We start from the raw sequence: 22,500 nt of genomic DNA on the forward strand, positions 1-22,500 counted from the left end.
CTTTTAACCAGTGATTAAATTCTTGATTAAAATGCCCAATATAATGCATTAACTAACTTTAAAAATGTCACCAGGCAGATCATTAGAAATGCCTGATGTTCAAAAATATCAAATATTCATTTTTATTCACTCTAATCCCCTTGTAATAACTTTTTATTCTATCTCTCTTATGATGTATCTGATTTCAAATATAATACACTATTACACGTACTTTTTTCTTGCCTTGTGACTTCATAGTTTTGCCCAGATTAAAAAGCAACTATAAATTATGAGAATAAAAGTCAGTTTTTCCCACGAAAACTCTAACACACCATATTCATTTGCTAGAGTTGCCCTACACAAAGTGTCCCAGACTGGATGTCTGACATAACAGAAATATATTATCTTATAGTCTGGAAGCTAGAAGTCTGAGAGTAAGATGCCACAGTCGGTTCCCTCTGAACAAACTGAGAAGGGATCTGTTACACAGCTCTCTCATAGCGTCTAGTGGTTTGCTAACCGTCCTTAGTGTTCTTTAGCTTGTAGCTACATCGCTCTTATATTTGCATTCATCTTCATATAACGTTATCCCTGTGAATGTATACCTTTCTCCTCATTTTTCATGTTTATAAGGATCCCAGTCAGTTTAGATGAGGGGCCCACACTACTCTGGCATGATTTTCTCTTAACTAATTCTACTTAAAACAGTGCTATTTCTAAAGAAGGTCACATTCTGAGGTACTGGGGATTAGAACTTCAACATATCAATTTTGGGGGATATGATTTAACCCTTAACACATACCTTGGTTAGTTTATTTATTTACTTTTTGTTTATTGAGTGATTGTCTTAGTTTATTTGCGCTCACATAACAGAAAGCTGTAGTCTAGTTGGCTGAAACAACATTTGTTCCGATGGTAGTTTCCCATGCAATGGTAACGTTTTGCAAATCTTTATTTTTTCCACAAAGTTAAGATCATGCAAACTACAAAACAGTACCATAACCAGGTTATTGAAATGACACAATCTACTGATTGTCATTAGGTTTCCCTAGATTTACTTATATAAATTTGTGTGTGTGTATGTGACTGTGTGTATGTGTGTGCTCAGTTCTACAGAATTATATCAACTGTATCTATTTATATATCAATTACCATAATAAAAATATCGAACAGCTACAATAGCATAAGGATCCCTTCTGCTTCCCTTCTATCACCAAACTTCCTTGCTCTAGTCCCTCTCCCCAAATAGCCAGAATATTATAACTTGTTATTTATTTCTAAAAGCTTTATTTCAGAAATGCTATATAAATTGAATCATAGTATATAACCTTTTGGGATTCACTTAATTTTCATTTAGTTGATTCCCTGAAGATTCATACAAGTTGTTGCATGTATCCATAGTCTATTCATTTTTATTGTTGAATAATATTGCATACCTTGAATATACCGGTTTGTTTAACATTTAGCTCATTGAAGGACATCAGGATGGTTTCCACTTTTGGGCGATCATGAAAAATTCCACCATGAATATTTGTAAGCAGGTTTTTCTGTGAACATAAGGTTTTATTTATTTGTTAAAATGCTAGGGCTGGGCACGGTGGCTCATGCCTGTAATCCCAGTACTTCGGGAGGCCAAGGGGGGCAGATCACCTGAGGTCAGGAGTTCACAGCCTGGCCAACATGGAGAAACCTCCTCTTAACTAAAAATGCAAAAAAATTAGCTGGGCATGAGGGTGTATGCCTATAATCACAGCTACTTGGGAGGCTGAGGCAGGAGAATCACTTGAACCCAGGAGGCAGATGTTGCAGTGAGCCAAGATCGCATCATTGCACTCCAGCCTGGGAAACAAGAGTGAAACTCCATCTCAAAAAATAATAATAAAATAAAAAAAAAAATAAATAATAAAATGTCTTATTCGATTTATTGGATAAATGTGTGTTTAGTTTTGTAAGAAGTTGCCAAACAATCACATTTCTATTGCAGTATATGAGTGACCCAGTTTCTCAGCATTCTAAACAGCAGTTGGTGTCGTTATACTATTTTATTGGTCTATAATTTGAAATCTCTTTTAGACATAACACAGCTCTCATCCTCTGAGGATGGATAATTGCAAGTCATATTTCTTCTTAGAGTCTCCATGCAAAAATACTATTTAGTGGCCGGGATCCTTAATATGTTATTAAAAGTAGAATACAAATTTATGATTTGCTAATAAGGATTGGTAAGCAAACTTGGCATATTAATTCTATTTTCTATGATCCCTCGAAGACACAAAACAAGCTTTCCCTGAAGTTGTGTCTAAAGTTCAACATAGGAGTACACATTTTTTCTTTCTCTTTTTTTTTTTTTTTTCTGAGACAGAGTTTCACTCTTGTTGCCCAGGCTGGAGTGCAATGGCATGGATCTCAGCTCACTGCAACCTCTGACTCCTAGGTTCAAGCAATTCTCCTGCCTCAGCCTCCCAAGTAGCTGGGATTACAGGTATATGCCACCATGCCCAGCTAATTTTTGTTTTTTTTAGTAGAGATGGGGTTTCACATGTTTGCCAGGTTGGTCTTGAACTCCTGACCTCAGGTTATCCTCCCACCATGGCCTTCCAAAGTGCTAGTATTACAGGCATGAGCCACTAAGCCTGGCCTAGAAGTACAAATTTTCTAGTTGAACAGACATTAGATCCTGAATCATTGACATAGTTACTAAAAAAAAAAACAAAAAACAAATGAATATTGCCAGTGCTTCCATATTCAAATACAAAAATGAATACCAAATTTCACACAAGATCATTTGATTGTAAAAGTATTTTTACTTGATAGATAACCCATATTGGTAGGTAGAATTTTTCTAGTGATGTGGAATAAAATATTGAGTATGCACCATTAGATGATTCTTCAGGTGCATCTTATGAATAGATGTGAATTCTTAGATGAGCATTCTTACCCTCTAATTCTGCAATGAGGTTGTATATCCCTTAATATAAGGTTGTCATGTTACACTTAGATTAAGTTTTTATTTAGATATAATTGAAACGTTATATAGGTGTTTCTAATTACGCAAACTGGATTTTAAAAATTAAGCATAAAGACACGAGCATAATAGATTCAATAATTTTATTACCTCAAAATATAATATTTTAAATGTTATAAATTAATTTACTATTCATTTTTTTAATACAGTGCAATGTTGGCACTGTGTACAAGACACTAAAGGAATGAGATTTGAACTTAGTAGACCAGTTGGCTGGGCACAGTGGCTTAGGCCTGTATTTCCAGCACTTTGGGACACCAAGGGGTCAGATCACCAGAGATCAAGAGTTAAAGACCAACTTGGCCAACATGATGAGACCCTGTCTATACTAAAAATAAAAATAAAAAATTATCTGGGCATGGTGGAGAGTGCTTGGAGTCCCAGCTACTCAGGAAGCTGAGGCAGGAGAATTGGTTGAACCCAGGATGTGGAGGTTGCAGTGAGCCAAGATTGCACCACTGCACTCCAGCCTGAATGACAGAGCAAGACTCTGTCTCATGTCTCAAAAACAAACAAACAAAAAAGTAAGCAAACGAAAACAGAGACCGGTTATGTGACTCATTAATTATCCAGCTAATAATTAAAAAGAGTGTATAAGACAGAAAATGACTTGAATGGAATGTTATGATGTCATTGATAATTTAATGTCAACTCACCCACCCTCCCAACTTAATCACAAATAACTTCACCTCCAGTTTTAAGAACAGTCATGAAACATGCAATATAAAGCTTTATGTTACCTGTGATTTAACTGTATAGTTAGTACAAATTTGATTTATGAGTGACAAGCCAACCAAACTTTGGTTATGTTTTATTGCTTTTTAAAATGAAGATCAAAATAGAACATTCAGGATGTTACCAGCACATAAAGAGCCATGTTAAAAGATTTGGGACCAATATTATATTTTAGACTCTCTTTCATTACAGTTGATGGCAGGGAAAGAAATACTATGTTTTATACATTAATTAAATTTACTAAGACACAGTCTTTACTGATCTCCATAGCTATTTCAGCATATCCATTTTCTGTGTTTAAATTAATCATATGCTAAATGCCATCACACACTAAAATTTGTTTTCCTGAATGCACAGGTACCTCTGTTCTACAGGTGACAGCCACTGATGCAGATGACCCTACCTATGGAAACAGCGCTCGGGTGGTTTACAGCATTCTCCAGGGACAACCATACTTCTCTGTGGATCCTAAAACAGGTTAGTGTGTTTACACGTAACTTGCATGCAAGTGTTTGCTACAGTAAATTAAAAAGCAAAGATTTTTATTTCTATATGCTCTTTTCTGTCAGATAATATTATTGTAACCCGATTTTAACATATCCTCACTTTCTCTAAAAAGTAATGAAATAATTGAAGATAAATTAACTGCTTTCTCTATTACGTTGACTATCCGTTATTTATACCCATCCAAGAAAATGTTACTTATCCTTCAATATTTCTGTAACACTTAAATAATCTGTTTAAAACAAATATGGCATATTACATACATTGAATGAGATTTTCAAATATATTATTTTCTCTGCTTATATATTAGTTTTAATTATTTGCTGAAAGGGTAAATGGTTCTTTGAAATTTTTCTGCATTAATTTTGCTTGTCACATAAATTGTCAGATATATATACATACATACATACATATATATATATATATATAATTATATTATCGTTGAGGGATTTCTATTTCTTGAGCTGGCAATATTTTCTATAAGTAAAATTTTCAGTCCTCAAATATTGTGTTATGTTAAAAAACAAACAAACAAACAAAAAACCCAGGATAATGCCAAAGACAGAAATACCTTTTCAGGAGAAAACTATAAATTCTGCTCTCCTATTTTTTACTGGCCCAAACAATCATATTATATCAATCATATCGCATGATGTTATATCACATCAATTATATCATGTCATATTAGGCTAAAATGGTAATGAAGGCTGCTTAATAATGTATTACAGGATTTGCTACAGCAGCGTAATCCAAAAACCATAAAAGGCACATGTCCCCATTGGAAATCAATTTGTTGCTAAAAATTTGGTTAAGTAAAACCCATTTTTAGTTTAGACAATTGTTCAGTAACAAACAAATCTCAAGTTTCTTTTAAATTTTAAGGACGTACATATTTATGAAGCAAAGCAGAGAGAGATCCAGGATGTTCCAGCAGCGTCCTGTGTCCTTTCTAAGTATGAAATGCACTCTGAATCAGATCAACATGTGGCCTCTGTAAGTCAATGGTCACACAGCCGCATAACTAATGCGGAAGGGAGCCATTTTTATTGTAAATATCTCTCTATACTTCTATAATTATATAACATATAACCCATTTTTTCAGAGAACCTTGTTCAATAAGTCTACAGATCATAGATTTGTTTACCAATGTGTTATGTGAGGCACATTCAACTAAAAAGATGTTATAGATAAGCACTTTCTCTCTAATACCACTAGATTGTTTACCAAGAGTTTTGATATTATCATGTTTACTAGAGGCTTTGATTGGGTCACTTGCCTTCTTTCTTTTCCTGGAGTGCTCCAACATGGAAATACGTTGGCATGAATGGATCTCAGACATGCTTGCTTAACTCTTTCTTTCTTTGTTACACCTTAAAAATAAAACAATGTAGAACATATATAGAGAGGGAGACATGAAGAATATATACATGATTAAATATGTGTATATATCCTTATATGCATTATAATTATAGAATAGATTCTAATATGTAGTTAAAGTGAAAAATAGAAATTGGGATATAATTAAATATATACAAATTTATATAACTTAAAATGAGTATCAGATCTGCAGGTTCTGCTAGTTCCAAGCTATCACTTAATATTTAGGAAAACATGCTTATTAATCTAGTAATCTAAGTGGTGGCAGAAAAATGTACATATTTATGATTACACATTATTATTCCTTTAGAAGAGCTTAGAATTAGTTGAAAAGCTTGTTAGTATTTGATGGTGATATTTCACATTTTGTTCTATTTTCCCAATAACAATTTTTGCTTCAAATATAAAATAAGTGTAATTGTCACTTTAAAATCACATATCTCTAGAGGAAAGAAACAGGAATACAAACTGTTTCAACTGCCTTGTTTAGGATTGTACAAACACACATGCATGCACGTGTCACATAGGCATGAATGCATAAAGACACATGCACAGAAACATGACATTCATCCATTAACGATGCCATACAAAGCCAGACATTTATTTATAAATAATGTTACAGTTACCTAATAGAATATTGCCATGTTATAAACATCCTGGATAAAAATTAAAAAAAAATCTTTTACACTTTTTATGTATACATTTGGTTAACAAACATCAATTTTGTGTGTTCATGTGTCTCAGTGTGAATGTTCGTATATGTTGTGTGAGTAAACACATGTATGTGTATGCACTTGGATGGATAAATTAGGTCACTGAGAGAAATGCTCTAATAGTGTTGGACTGCCATAGTTTGTGATTTGGGGAAGCAAAAAATCAATAACATAATGTGAAAATACAATATGCACCCATTTATGTATATATATTACACATAATACTTCATTAAACAACAAAAAAATGTTTATCTCAAACATAAATAGGATGCTATTCAAATGCTGTGCTGCAAAATTTTCTTTACTCTTGCATTTCTTTGTTTCTTTCTTCAGTGCTTTAATGTATTGAATAAAATGCATGCCTCCATTTTGATACGTGTTAATATTACTATAATACTGGCTGATGCATCATGGGAACCTACAGGTATCTGTTCTACTAGGTCATTAAGGGACAAAGTGTTTTTAAAGGTCTTTTAAATATGCAGATAACTTAGAGAGTTAGAGAGTTATCTGTAGAAAGTGCTATGTGGGGTATAAAATAAAATGTTCAATAGTCTTCACAAACAACAAATTTGGCAATTTGTGCTTAAAAGCCCTATTGCTATGCAATTAAACATCCTCAGAACTAATGAATTTAGTTGAAATTGTGCAGAAAAGTGACTGGAATAAAATACAAGCATACTAAAAAACCAAAGAATCAGTTATGTTGGATGGAATGTTATATAAGAAGTATGGAAATAGTAATCACTTGTAATGGTATATATTAATAGTATCACTTAATTCCATTCCCTAATTGGCATGGCTTCATCTCAGCATGTTTCCAGTTATTTTCACTGAAGCCCAATCTTAATAAAACATAACAATGAACCCACAAATTTTAGACTTGTGAGTGCTTTTGACTAAAATCAATGTTCGGATTGCCTTTTTTCCATGATATATTAAATTTTATTGACCATTGTGATCTTCTGGAGACCTTGGCTTCCTATTTTGTAAACTATTTTTGAATAGCTGTATCCCAAAAATGAATTGTGTAGCTGTTGAGTTACTATATGACACAGAAGTGAATTAATAATGTCTAAATTTTTTAAAAATATTTTATTGCACTTTAGGTTCTGGGGTACATGTGCAAAACATGCAGGATTCTTGCATAGGCCTATGCATAGCAATGTAGTTTACTTCCTCAATCCCCATCACCTGTATCTGGCATTTCTCCCTATGTTATCCCTCCCCAGCTCCCTAACCACCATTTTCCCTCCCCTAGTCCCCCTCAACAGACCCCACTGTGTGATGCTCCCCTGCCTGTGTCCATGTGTTCTCGTTCAAAACCCACCTATGAGTGAGAACATGCAGTGTTTGATTTTCTGTTCTTGTGTCAGTTTGCTGAGAATGATGGTTCCCAGATTCATCCATGTCCCTACAAAGGACATGAGCTCATCATTTTTATGGCTGCATAGTATTCCATGGCGTATTTGTGCCACATTGTCCATGTCCAGTCTATCATCAATGGGCATTTGGGTTGGTTCCAAGTCTTTTCTATCACAAACATTGCTGCAATGAACATACGTGTGCATTTGTCTTTATAATAGAATGATTTATAATCATTTGGATATATACCCAATAATGGCATTGCTGGGTCTAATGGAATTTCTATTTCTAGGTCCTTGAGGAATCGCCACACTGTCTTCCACAATGATTGAACTAATTTACACTCCCACCCACCATGTAAAAGTGTTCCTATTTCTCCACATCCTCTCCAGCATCTGTTGTCTCCAGATTTTTAATGACCGACATTCTAACTGGCGGGAGATGGTATCCCAATGTGGTTTTGATTTGCATTTTTCTAATGACCAGTGATGATGAGCATTTTTTCATATGTTTGTTGGATGCATAGATGTCTTCTTTTGAAAAGTGTCTCTTCACATCCTTTGCCCACTTTTGAATGGGTTTGTTTATTTGTTTGTTTTCTTGTAAATCTGTTTCAGTTATTTGTAGATTCTGGATACTAGCCTTTTGTCAGATGGGTAGATTGCAAAAATTTTTTCCCATTCTGTTGGTTGCCAGTTCACTCTAATGATTGTTTCTTTTGCTGTGCAGAAACTCTGGAGTTTAACTAGATCCCATTTGTCTATTTTGGCTTTTGTTACCAATGCATTTGGTGTTTTAGTCATGAAGTCTTTGTGTGTACCTATGTCCTGAATGGTTTTGCCTAGGTTTTCTTCTAGGGTTTTTATGGTGTTAGTTATTATGTTTAAGTCTTTAATCCATCTGGAGTTAGTTTTAGTGTAAGGTGTCAGGAAGAGGTCCCATTTCTGCTTTCTGAACATTGCAAGCCAGTTTTCCCAACACCATTTATTAAACAGGGAACATTTCCCCATTTCTTGTTTTTGTCAGTTTTGTCAAAGATCAGATGATTGTAGACATGTGGTATTGCCTCCAACGCCTCTGTTCTTTTCCATTGGTCTGTATCTCTGTTTTGGTGCCAGTACCATGCTGTTTTCATTACTGTAGCCTTGTAGTATAGTTTGAAGTCCGGTAGTCTGATGCCTCCCACTTTGTTCTTTTTGCTTAGAATTGACTTGGCTATGCGGGCTCTTTTGGTTCCATATGAAGTTTAAGGTGGTTTTTTCCGGTTCTGTGAAGAGGGTCTTAGGTAGCTTGATGGGATAGCATTGAATGTGTAAATTACTTTGGGCAGTATGGCCATTTTCACAATGTTGATTCTTCCTAACCATGAGCATGGAATGTTTCCCCATCTGTTTGTGTCCTCTTTTATTTCCGTGAGCAGTGATTTGTAGTTTTCCTTGAAGAGTTCCTTTACCTCCTTTGTTAGCTCTATTCCTATGTATTTTATTCTCTTTGTAACAATTGTGAATGGCAGTTTACTATTGATTTGACTCTCTTTAAGTCTGTTATTGGTGTATGGGAATTCTTGTGATTTCTGCACATTGATTTTGTATCCTGAGACTTTGCTGAAGTTGCTTATCAATTTCAGGAGATTTTGGGCTGAGACAATGATGTCTTCTAAATATACAATCATGTCATCTGCAAATAGAGACAATATGACTCCCTCCTTTCCTAATTGAATACCCTTTATTTCTTTTCTTTCCTGATTACTCTGGCTGGAACTTCCAAAACTATATTGAATAGGAGTGGTGAGAGAAGACATTCTTGTCTAGTGCCAGATTTCAAAGGAAATGCTTCCAGTTTTTACCCACTCAGTATGATATTGGCCATGAGGTTGTCATAAATAGCCTTTCTTATTTTGAGATATCTTCCGTCAACACCTAGTTTATTGAGAGTTTTTACCATAAAGGGCTGTTGAATTTTGTCAAAACCCTTCTCTGCATCTATTGAGATAATCACGTGGTTTTTGTCTTTGGTTTTGTTTATGTGTTGGTTTACATTTATACACTTGCATATGTTGAACCAGCGTTGCATCCCCGGGATGAAGTCTACTTGATCATGACGGGTAAGCTTTATGAAGTGATGTTGCAATTAGTTTGCCAGTATTTTATTGAAGATGTTTGCATCTATGTTCATCATGTATATTAGCCTGAAGTTTTCTTTTCTTGTTGAGTCTGTGCTGGGTTTTGGTATCAGGGTGATGTTGGTCTCATAAAAAGATTTGGGAAGGATTCCCTCTTTTTGGATTGTGTGGAATAGTTTCAGAAGGAGTGGTACCAGTTACTCTTTGTATGTCAGGTAGAATCCAGCTGTGAGCCCATCTGGACCTGGGATTATTTTTGTTGATATGCTATCAATTGCTGCCTCAACTTCAGTCCTCGTTATTGGTCTTTTCAGGGTTTCGACTTCTTCCTGGTGTAGGCTTGGGAGGGTGCAAGTGTCCAGAAATTTATACATTTCTTCCAGGTTTACTGATTTATGTGCATAGAGTTGTTTGTAGTAACCTGATGGTAGTTTGTATTTCTGTGGAATCTGTGGTGATGTCCCTGTTATTGTTTATTATTGCATCCATTTGATTCTTCTCTCTTTTCTTTTTTGTTAATCTGGCCAGTGGTCTGTCTATTTTGTTGATCTTTTCAAAAAACCAGATTCTAGATTTATTAATTTTTGAAGGGTTTTTTTGTGTCTCTATATCCTTCAGTTCTGCTCTGATCTTAGTTATTTCTTGTCTTCCACTAGCTTTTGAGTTTTTTTGATCTTGCTTCCCTAGCTCTTTCAATTTTGATGATAGGGTGTCAATTTTAGATCCTTCCTTGCTTCTCTGTGGGCATTTATTGCTATACATTTCCCTCTAGACACTGCTTTAAATGTGTCCCAGAAATTTGGGTATGTTGTGTCTTCATTCTCGTTGGTTTTGAAGAACATCTTTATTTCTGAATTCATTTCATTGCTTATCCAGTCAACATTCAAGAGCCAGTTGTTCAGTTTCTGTGAAGTGGTGTGTTTCTGAATTAGTTTCTTAATCCTGCATTCTAATTTGATTGCACTGTGGTCTGAGAGAATGTTTGTTATGATTTCTGTTCTTTTGCCTTTGCTGAGAAGTGATTTACTTCCAATTATGTGGTCAATTTTAGAGTAGGTGTGATGTGGTATCAGATGAATGTATATTTTGTGGATTTGGGGTGAAGAGTTCTGTAGATGTCTATTAGGTTTGCTTGGTTCAGATCTGAGTTCAAATCCTGGATATCCTTGTTAATTTTCTGTCTCATTGATAATATTAACAGTGTAGTGTTAACGTCTCCCACTACTATTGTGTGGCGGTCTATGTCTCTTTGTAGGTCATTAAGAACTTGCTTTATATATCTGGGTACTCCTGTATTGGATGTATATATATTTAAGATTGTTAGCTCCTCCTGTTGCATTGATCCTTTTACCACTATTTAATGTCCTTCTTGGTCTCCTTGACCTTTGTTTGTTTAAAGTCTGTTTTATTAGTGACTAGGATTGCAACTCCTGCTTTCTTTGTTCTCCATTTGCTTGGTAAATCTTCTCCATCCCTTTATTTTGAGCCTATGTATATCCTTGCAAGTGAGATGGGTTTCCTGGATAGAGCACACTGATGCGTTTTGACTTTTTATTCAATTTGCCACTCTGTGTCTTTTGATTCTGGAATTTAGCCCATTTACATTTAAGGTTAATATTGTTATGTATGAATTTGATCCTGCCATTTTGATGCTAGCCAGTTGTTTTGCTCATTAGTTGACACATTTTCTTCATTGTATCGATGGTCTTTACCATTTGGTATGTTTTTGGAGTGGCTGATACTGGGGTTGTTCCTTTCTATGTTTAGTGCTTCTTTCAGGAGCCCTTGTAAGGCAGGCCTGGTGGTAATGAAATCTCTGGGCAATTGCTTTTTCATAAAGGATTTTATTTCTTCTTCACTTATGAAGCTTAGTTTGGCTGCATATGAAATTATAGGTTGAAAGTTCATTTCTTTAAGGATGTTGAATATTGGCCCCCACTCTCTTCTGGCTTGTAGGGTTTCTGCCAAGATATCTGCTCTAAGTCTGTTGGGCTTCCCTTCGTAGGTAACCAAGTCTTTCTCTCTGGCTGCCCTTAGCATTTTCTCCTTCATTTCAACCCTGGTGAACCTGATGATTATGTGCCTCAGAGTTGCTCTTCTTGAGGAATATCTTTGTGGTGTTCTCTGTATTTCCTGGACTTGAATATTGGCCTGCCTTGCTAGGTTGGGGAAATTCTCCTGGATAATATCCTGAAGAAAGTTTTCCACCTTGGATTCATTCTCTCTGTTACATTAAGGTACACCTATCAAAAGTAGATTAGGTCTTTTCACATAATCCCATATTTTTGGAGTCTTGGTTCATTTCTTTTTACTATTTTTTCTCTAATCTTGCCTTCTCAGTTTATTTCATTGAGTTGATCTTCAATCTCTGATACCCTTTCTTCTGCTTGGTTGATTTGGCTATTGAAACTTGTATATGCTTTGTGAAGTTCTCAGGTGGTGTTTTTCAGCTCCATCAATTCATTTATTTCATTCTCCAAGCTGTTTATTCTCGTTAGCATTTCATCAAACCTTTTTCAAGGTTCTTAGTTTCTTTGCATTGGGTTGGAACATGTTCTATTAGCTCAGAGAAGTTTGTTATTATCCACTTTCTGAAGGCTGTTTCTGTCAATTCATCAGATTCATTCTCTATCAAGCCTTGTTCCCTTGCTGGTGAGGAGTTTTGATCCCTTGGATGAAGAGAGGCATTCTGATTTTGTGTGTTTTCATCTTTTTATGCTGGTTTCTTCCCATCTTTGTGGATTTATCTACCTGTGGTCTTTGTAGTTGGTGACTTTTGGATGGGGTCTCTGAGTGGATGTCTTTTTTGTCAATGATGAAGTTATTTCTTTCTGTTTTTTAGTTTTCCTTCAAACAGTCAGGCCCCTCTGCTGTAGGACTGCTGGAGGTCCACTCCAGACCCTGCTTGCCTGGGGATCACCTGCAGTGGATACAGAATAGTAAAGGTTCCTGCCCGTTTCTTCTTCTCTTTGTCCCAGAAGGGTACCTGCCAGATGTCAGCCTCAGCTCTCCTTTATGAGGCATCTCTTTGGATATACAGGGTCGTGGAGCTGCTTGAGGAGACAGTCTGTCCCTTATATCAGCTCAAGTGCTGAGCTGTGAGCTGTGTTGTTCCTTTCAGAGCTGCTGGGCAGGTATGTTTAAGTCTGCTGCAGCAGAACTCATAGTTGCCTTTTTTTCCCCAGGTGTTCCATCCTGGAAGGGTGGGGCTTTATTTATAAGTTCCTGATGTGCTGCTGTCTTTTTTGAGAGATACCCACTCAAGCAAGGAGGTAACCTAGTCAGAGTCTGCCAGTAGAGGCATTGCTGAGCTGCTGTGGGCTCTGCCCAGCTGCTGTGTGAACTTCCCTGCAGTTTTGTTTATAGAGGTCTAGTTAGAAATGCCTTGGTAATGGCAACCTGCCTCAGTAATGGTGGACTATCTCTGTAATGGTGGACTGCCTCAGTAATGGCGGATTGCCTTGGTAATGGTGGACTGCCCTGGTAATGGTAGACTGTCTCAGTAATGGCAGACACCCTTACCCCCACAGAGCTGGATCATCCCGGGTCCAGCTGTGCTTGCTTGCTGTGAAACTGTCAATCCAGAGTGTTTCAGATTGCTGGTTTTTGTGGGGGTGGGACCCGCTGAGCCAGATTACCTAGCTCACTGTTTCAGCCCCCTTTTGTTCAGTTGAATGGGTGACTCTGTCTCCCAGGCATTCCAGGAGCCAGTTGAAACAGCTGCCCAGATTTGTGGGAGTTTTTGTGCGGAGACCTGCCGCACTGGCTGAAACAATCCTGCTGGAGACTTGTGGCACTTTTCTGCCTGGTCATCTCTTGGTCTGTGGGCAGTTAAAACTCATCTGGAAATGCAGCGATCACTCACTCTCAGTGCTCTCACTGGGAACTGCACTCCAGAGCTGTTACTATTCAGCCATCTTGGATCGTCTGAATTTTTTTTACACTGAAATCTTATTTATTAGTATAGTGAAACATCTTGTGGAAAATGTATTGTTTTAAATTACGTTTGTTAGGGTGATTATTTTACGATTTGTGCTCAGTGTATACCAACAAACGACAAATGTGCATTTAAAAGTGAAGTTTAACATTAACTGCCATTTAAAAGGTGCAGGGGACTATGGTGATAAAAATAAAAGAAATGTGCTATTTCTAGCTAGATTCATAGAAGAAACATTTTTTACAGTTATTGAGGAAAACATTTTACTAACTAAGGAAACAGCGAAACCTAAGCAATGCATTTTGAGGAAGGCCACAGAGGGAGAAAGTCATTTTGAGTGATCAGAAAATGAAATTCAAGAGAAATCTGGAATGATGGTTGCGTGTTAGCACAACTCAAATCTCAGCCCTACTTCAGTTAATATAGTGTAAATTGAGTTAAAAATAAATTAATATTTAAAAGTTTCTATGTCTCTTCAGAAACTGTAAAATGTTTGTGAGGTGGTGACTGCAAAAGCTGAATGATCAAATTCCTACACAAGGAAACTAATTCCCATAACTTAAGTCTGAGATGGAGCCAGAAATCTACCAGGTATCATTCCAGGGCCTTACAAACAGAAGGGAAGCATTCCATTTCCTTACAGAATGGAAGGCCAGTGTGTAGTTTTTAAGTAGACATGAAAATATCTTAATGCTCATTACTTTCATGGCTATTTGATGATTCTCTGATTGCTGTTTCATAGTTAACAACTTATTAACTACTTAACTTTATTTTTGTTAGTGCATATAACTTAAGTCATGCTTGTGTCTGTTTCATACAAATATATTGAATCTTCCCGATGACCAGTTCAAGAAGCCTGAAAACCTAAATTAAAGCCTGATGTCAGGAAAAACAAAGGAGCATACTGTTTACAAAATCCTAGTTAAGTCTCCCTTACAATTGTTTATAGTCGTGAATATTAGCCCTTTGGACTGTAATTAACACAAAATGTATAAATCATTGGCAATCAATAACGGAGCTCATAGATTTGTATAAATGGTTCTTATAGTGGGTTTTTCTCACATGCCCAGTAAATATTACTGAGCCATTTATTTATTTTCATATTTGCATATTTATGTTTTAAACTCATATATCATTTTTCATGCAATCTTTACATATCTATATTAATTAATGTAAGAATATTTATTATAAAATATGCCAGCTGAAAACATTTATGCTGATACATTCTACATTTACTTGTCAGGTACATAAAAATAGTAAGACCAGGCAGACTATCTTTGTTTATATCCTAAGAGCATATCACGTATTATTTTACCAGCTCTCCTAGTGTATTTTAGTACTTTAATTGTTTCTGTTACATGATATTAAAATGGAATAGACAGTGAACTTCAACTATTTTGTCAATCAAATTATTTTGAATTAATAATGTCTATCTCAAAGGGATAGAACACTTAGCATCAAGTAAAATTCCCTACACCTAATAATTACTATCAGTTTCAAAGACACAGTCAGATTATTATTTATTTTGACATGGCACTATTATAAATTTAATGAAGAAACTGCTTACTTGATCTTTCCATCAAAGATTAGTATGTTATTTGGACTCATATTCTAGTTGAATTAATATGATATAAATATAGCATAAATTTTATATTTTTCTGAAATACTAAGGTATATTGCAGAAGAAGCTGGTAATGCTTTGTTGGCAAATCCTAGAATACTAATTGATCAAATTATTTATTTTTTTGCTTCTGTTTCTATGTGTATAAACTTAAAATGGTAATGACTAAATATCATGGGAAAATGAGGACAATGTTCTTAGCCCAGTCCTTGCAAAAATATAGGACTCAAGTTATCTTGTGTCCTTAAGATTGACAAGAGGTCTGGGCCAGTGGCTCATGCCTATAATCCTAGCACTTTGGGAGGCTGAGGTGGGTGGATCACCTGAGGTCAGGAGTTCAAGACTAGCCTGGCCAACATGGTGACACCCTGCCTGTACTAAAAAACACAAAATTTAACCGGTTGTGGTAGTGTGCACCTGTAATCCCAGCTACTCAGGAAGCTGAGGTAGGGAAAATAGCTTGAACCTGGGAGGCAGAGGTTGCAGTGAACTGAGATCATGCCATTGCACTCTAGCCTGGGCAGTAGAGCGAAACTCTGTCTCAGGAAAAAAAAAAAAAAAAAAAAAAAAGATTGACAAGATTTTCCCTAAATTACCACATTTTGAACCATTATGAGGATTTGAAATAGTCTTATGTGAAGTAGAAAAAAAAAAGATTATTTTGTTTGAAATAATTTTTTAGTTGAAATAGCTATGTAAATTTTAAAAAGATAAGGTACCTTATGAACTTATATGCAATTAAATTTCTTTCCAAACATTTTCAAGAAACCTTTTACAAACATGATAATTAAGAGAAATACACCATTAGAAAATTGCAAATGATAATCTATAAGGAAGTAAAAATTAGACAATAAAAAAACCAACCTCTTCGGAATTGACAGTCTTGACTCAGAATAGTGTCTCTAGATGAGGTACAGGGGCATGCTCTTTCTGAAACAATAGTCATCAATGCAGAGATTGTGACCGACAATAACTGATTCTTCAAGATGATCTTTTCTTAACATTTTGTAGCAGAAATCAATCAGGTAGAAAAATAAACTCAGTTGAAGACCTCAATGAACTTCATAGGATGTAATTGAAAACAAGGTGTTTCAACATTATTTCTCGAGTCTGCATAAAGTAATTAAATCCTTAACATTTTTTGGTTCTCTATTATCTCCCCAAATTTATTTCATTTCATTTTAGCTCAGTAAGCAAAAATACTAAGTTACAGAATGATTTCTATATATGCTTAAAAAACGGTATTAAGCCTCTCTACAAATCCTATAGATATTAATTTTAATTTTATGTAATTTCATATGAAAAACCTATTTCACAATAGTTTTCACTTTCCAAAGTCAGTATTTTATATTTATTAAAAGCTAAGAAGACAAAATATTTAAATTGTCATTTACAGTATCTGCAGGAGGAAAGAAGATCTCACAATAGAATATGCTTTGTCAATTTATCTTTTTATAGCTCATTTCTATTGATAATAACAATAATAATAATTGCTTGCACAAACAATTATACAGTAGGTCCTCACGTATTCGTAGATTCTTGGAAACTATAATTTTGAGCAAAATGAAGTATAATGACACCATATATTGTTTCCATCAATGTTATAAGGAAATGAGGTTATAGAAATCACATTACTTGAGAACCTGCTGTATGTCCCTTTTCTTGTTATCACCATTTTAAAGAACCTATCAAAGACATTGAGAACTTAATGTATAAACATTTAAAAATAATTCAGTTATAGCTTGTTAACAGACAAAAATATTTAGGTAGTAATCATCAAAGCTAAGTAATGCGTTCCTCTTGGAAAAAAATAAATAGCTTCCATTTACTGAAAAAAAAAAAAATCTCAATTTGTCTACTTTAGGGAAGAATTCTAAGTAGTTCCTGAACTGCAGCAGGTTGTGTGAGGAAAACAACACAAGAAAAAAAAGTCCCAGTTTCGATAGCGTTTAAGAAATAAAGGGTTATTGAAGTCTAGTAAACATTAGTAGTTGCCTATTTAGTACCAATTTTTCATTTTGCCTGTCCCATCATAACTCTGATTTTACTCAGGGTAGCAATATATGCAATTAAAAATCTATATTTTTCCAACCTCCTTGTATCTGTTGACACTCCTCCGACCAGTGAGGCCACTGAGTTATTTCAGGAAAATTTTGAAATCTTTATAAAGGTGTCAATGCTACCTCAATTGACTTTACCAACTTCTGGACTTAAACATGTATTTTGTGATCATGTGACAGCAAGCACACAAAGAGAAAGTTACATGGAGATTGCTGAAGGAAAGGACCTCAATGAAGTAACTCCAATTACATTAATTTATCTTGAGACAAATACCCTGTGCTAACTGATACCTGGGACCTTTGGGAGATGCACTTTGCAGACACATGAATAACCTTCATAGTACATTGCACTGCCCAGGCAGTGATTGAGCTGGCTTACTGAGAATACTTTCCTTACTCTCAACCTGAATTCTACAAACCAGAGCGAACACACAGCTCTCTCTCCATACATAACGACTTTACAGTTTCAGTAGCAATATCAAACTGCAAAAGGACATTTTTCACACTTTAAATGAAATATCAAAAGTTATATTAGGTTTGCTACTTGAAGGAATTAAAATGAAACTAAATGTATTTTTCTCTGATACTTCTCTGAGAATGCATATTTGGTAAATAATTTTATTGCCATCACAAAGTAGCAAAGTACTTTACAGACACCATAGATATCAGATAACTCTCCTGCTCTGTGGCAAGATCATAGTGTCCTTTTGACATTAACAGAATAATATCTATCAAATTTAATTGCTCTGCATGTGGTTCTAACAAAACCAAATTATAGATCAGTGTTCTATGCTAGTCAAACTATTCATTGTAGCCCTAGATGAAACCATTAAGATGGCATTAGGTTGGATTGTACACTTAAATAAATGTTATGGTAATGTAAATTAAACTTGCATAAACCTGTTAAGCAAACAGCGTAAGGAAATAGTTGAATCAACTTCTTCAAAAATAACAACTGTTCGTCAAAAAATTGACCAGCTACTACCAGGAGAGTAAAAAAAAATAATCTAATTCCCTATAAAATGGTAGTTGTACCTTTACATATCAAAAAGATAAGAATCGATATTGGTCAATTGCAGCGTGTCTTATACAATTTCTTCCTAATAAAAGACAAATTCATTTAATCTTCTTCTTTTGTGGCTTCACTCTATGCCTCCTGCATGGCCTCAATAGTAACTATTGAGAAAAAAATACTGGGAATTACTGTTTAGCCAATAGCCTGACAAATATATTAGCTATTAATACTATTTAATTTATTGTCAAATATTAAATCAATAGAAAATAGAAAATACTGTGATTGTCTCCTTTAGTCTTTAAACCTGATTAAACATAATTCATGGTATATAATCACCAAGCTATTTGATTTTTTTCATCACTTTAAATTTATTCCGAGGTAATTTATCCCCCTGCCATAGGATCAAATATACTGCAATCTCACTGATTTCCCTAGATTCTTCCCTAACCCAATATCTTAGACATTTACAATGAAATCTAGAAAACATTAGAATATTATTAATGTTCCACAATTGTTACCACTATATATACACATATATATAGAAAATACACATATATAATTTCCCATTATATATATATATATATATATATATATACACACATACATATATAGAGTACACACACACACACACACACACACACACATAATTTTTAAGCTGATACCTACCCCTACATTTCAACTAAGCACTGCTTCTGTGTTATTTTTTTCACTTAGGCTATTACTCTTCCTTCCCAGGAAAACTTACACTTCAATGGTTGATTCTCTGGACTCTTAGAACTAATCTCTCCAATCTTTGAGTAACATTTTTATATTTCTCATAAAACATAGCAGTAGCCCTTTTATTCCGATATTTCTTCTCTACCCGGAGAGCTCCATAAGAGCTTGAATACCAGAAGTGTTACTGTCACTTTCCACACCAGGCCTTCCTGGGTGCTTTACACACAGTAGCAAATTTCTAATTATCTATATATTCTTTTATTCCTATAAATTTGAGGGATACATGTACAGTTTTGCTGCATGAATATATAGTGGTAACGTTTGGGCTTTTAATAAGAACCCAGAATATGTACATTGTACCAATTAATTTCCCATTCCTCACTCGCCCCCACCCTTCAGAGTCTCCAGTATCTATTATTCCACATTCTATGTCCATGTATACACATTATTTAGCTTTCACTTATAAGAGAAAACATATACGATTTGACTTTCTCTTTCTGTGTTATTTTACTTAAGATAATGGCCTTCAGTTCCATCCATGTTCATGCAAAAGACATGATTTCGTTCTTGTTTATGGCTGAGGAGTATTCCATGGTTTATATAAACCACATTTTTCTTTATCTGTTTTTGTTTTTTGAGACAAAGTCTTGCTCTGTCACCCACGCTAGAGTGCTGTGTCATGATCTTGACTCAAACCTCCTGGGTTCAAGTGATTCTCCTGCTTCAGCCTTCCATGTATCTGGGATTACAGGCACCCGCCACCACACCTAGCTAATTTTTGTATTTGTAGTAGAGAAAGAGTTTTACCATGTTGGTCAGACTGGTCTTGAACTCCTGACCTCAGGTGATCCACCCGCCTTGGCCTCCCAAAGTGCAAGGATTATAGGTATGAGCAACCACACCAGGCCAAGACTTTTCTTTAAAATCCAAATAAGGCCGGGCGTGGTGGCTCAGGCCTGTAATCTCAGCACTTTGGGAGGCTGAAGCAGGCGGATCACGAGGTCAAGAGATCGAGTCCATCCTTGCCAACATGGTGAAACCCTGTCTTTACTAAAAAATACAAAAATTAGCTGGGCGTGGTGGCATGTGCCTATAGTCCCAGCAACTCAGGAGGGTGAGGCAGGATAATTGCTTGAACCCGGGGGGAGGCTGAGGCAAGGAGAATTGCTTGAACCTGGGAGGTGGAGGTTGCATTAAGCTGAGATTGTGCCACTGCACTCTAGCCTGGCACCTGGCAACAGACTGAGACTCTGTCTCAAAAAAAAAAAAAAAATCCGAATAAATGTCTCAAGCTCCCATCCTATGCAGTTTGGGGAGAAAAAAGTCCCCCAACCCCCTTCCTTTACATAGTTGTGAATTAAGTGCCAGGCAATATCTGAGCTCCCACCATGGCAAGTGATTGGCTCATGGGTAATAAGAAGAATTTACCAACAGCACAGGTTTGAAAGGAAAGTTGATTTTTTTGTTTGTTTGTTTTTTTGAGATGGAATCTTGCTTCTCACCCAGGCTAGAGTGCAGTGGCTTGATTTCGGCTCACTGCAACCTCCCCTTCCCGGGTTCAAGCAATTCTCCTGCCTCAGCCTCCTGAGTACCTGGGATTACAGGTGCATGCCACTACAGGCCAGGCTAATTTTTGTATTTTTAGTAGAGATGGGGTTTCACCATGTTGGCAAGGCTGTTCTCGAACTCCTGACCTCAGGCAATCCACCCACCTCAGCCTCCCAAAGTGCTAGGATTACAGGTGTGAGCCACCGCGCCTAGCCGAAAGGGAGGTTTTATTAGTTAGAAAGGCTGCAGAAGAGTTCAGCAAGGATCTTCAGCAAGACAGGACTGAGAGCACCTCGGTGGATTTTTCCTTAGGGGTGTTTGTAGATCTTAAAGCAGGAACCTAAGGGTAATTTGGACCCTATTCGCCACATAGGTCATGATAAATGATTACATTTGTAGACATTTTGGTGACAATGTCAAGAAGAGTTGTACAGTAAGTTTCAACATACATGCATACTGTAGATGTATAGAAATTTTAGTTACTTATACTTTTCTGGGAAGGAAGCCTGGGACCACATGCTGGCTTTAGGTAATAGGAAGTCTCCTGATTTCTAAATTCCTCAGATAAAGAGTTTTGTCTCTGGATAATGTCCTTGATGACCACCAGGTGATCTTTGCTCTCGTCAGAAAGGTGATCTGAGAAGAAACTTGCCCACTGCTTGCCCAGTCATAACTCAATTTTATCTCTAGGGGCTACTACTTTCTCTCTAGTCTTGCTGGACCATGGAGTCAGTATGCCCTCATTGTCCCCAAGTGCTGTTAACACAGGACTTCTGGTGGAAACAGAATTTTTCTAAATGTTGTGAGAATATGGAAGATAATTGTGGTCCATGAACAAAGAGGTCAACTCGAAACAAACTAAATACTTCCAAATTCCTCATAATTCTGTGTCATCGGGCACTAAAGCTCCTGGGTTGGTTGGTTTGTTTTTGTTTTGAGATGGAGTCTCGCTCTGTCTCCCATGCCAGCGTGCAGTGGCATGATCTCAGCTCACTGAAACCTCCACCTCCCGGGTTCAAGCAATTCTCCTGCCTCAGCCTCCCAAGTAGCTGGGTCTACAGCTTTGTGCCACCACGCCCGGCTACTTTTTTGTACTTTTAGTAGAGATGGGTTTCACAGTGTTAGCCAGGATGGTCTTGATCTTCTGAACTTGTGATCCACCTGCCTCTGCCTCCCAAAGTGCTGAGATTACAGGTGTAAGCTGGCATGTCGGGCCAGCTCCTGTTTTTATTTCATAAAGGTCTCATCTCCCTCACTCTTTGGGCCACAGTTTTTCTTTGTTTGTTTCTATCTTTTCAGTGTCTTCCAGAATGTTCACAGAAAGCCAAATATTGCTATGTGGAGAAATATGAATCTTCTTCTCCCTACTTTTGTTCACTGACACAAACAGGGCTTTTTATCCTTTATCAAGAGATATATACAACATTCTTTTTTTTCCTCCAAGAGAAGTTGTCTTCCTTGGAGGACCTATCTGATTAAACCTCAGTCATTTTTTTAAAACACATAATTTCCCACTTTGTTAACTAGAGATTATCCCAAATATACAAGATTTAAAATGTGATATTTTAGCCATAATTTTATCATTTTCTGTATCAGTATCTCCAATTAATAATTTTTATCATTTTCAATAATTTTACTAACAGCAATTACTATTTGTCTTTTGGGTTTTCTTGTTTTGTGCTTAGATTTTCATTTACTTTTTTCTTTTTTTCTCACTGTTTCCACACTTTATTTACTTAACTTTATTGCATTTTCATAACAAAATTTCTATTTCTTAATTTT

At 36.0% G+C, this 22,500-nt stretch overlaps 1 protein-coding gene across 7 annotated transcripts in view; it reads left to right on the top strand.

Annotated features, from left to right (window-relative positions):
• Window positions 1-22,500, top strand: part of CDH18 (cadherin 18) — a 1,107,073-nt gene that overhangs the window by 842,359 nt on the left and 242,214 nt on the right. For all 7 annotated transcript variants that reach the window (XM_032279054.1, XM_032279056.1, XM_032279053.1 and 4 more), the window contains one exon: window positions 4,097-4,216. In XM_032279054.1, the coding sequence (XP_032134945.1) occupies window positions 4,097-4,216 (120 nt within the window). The remainder of the gene's footprint in view (window positions 1-4,096; window positions 4,217-22,500) is intronic.

Source organism: Sapajus apella, unplaced genomic scaffold, assembly GCF_009761245.1.
Source record: "Sapajus apella isolate SASKATOON/1434 unplaced genomic scaffold, GSC_monkey_1.0 scaffold11, whole genome shotgun sequence".
Taxonomy (NCBI): Eukaryota; Metazoa; Chordata; class Mammalia; order Primates; family Cebidae; genus Sapajus; species Sapajus apella.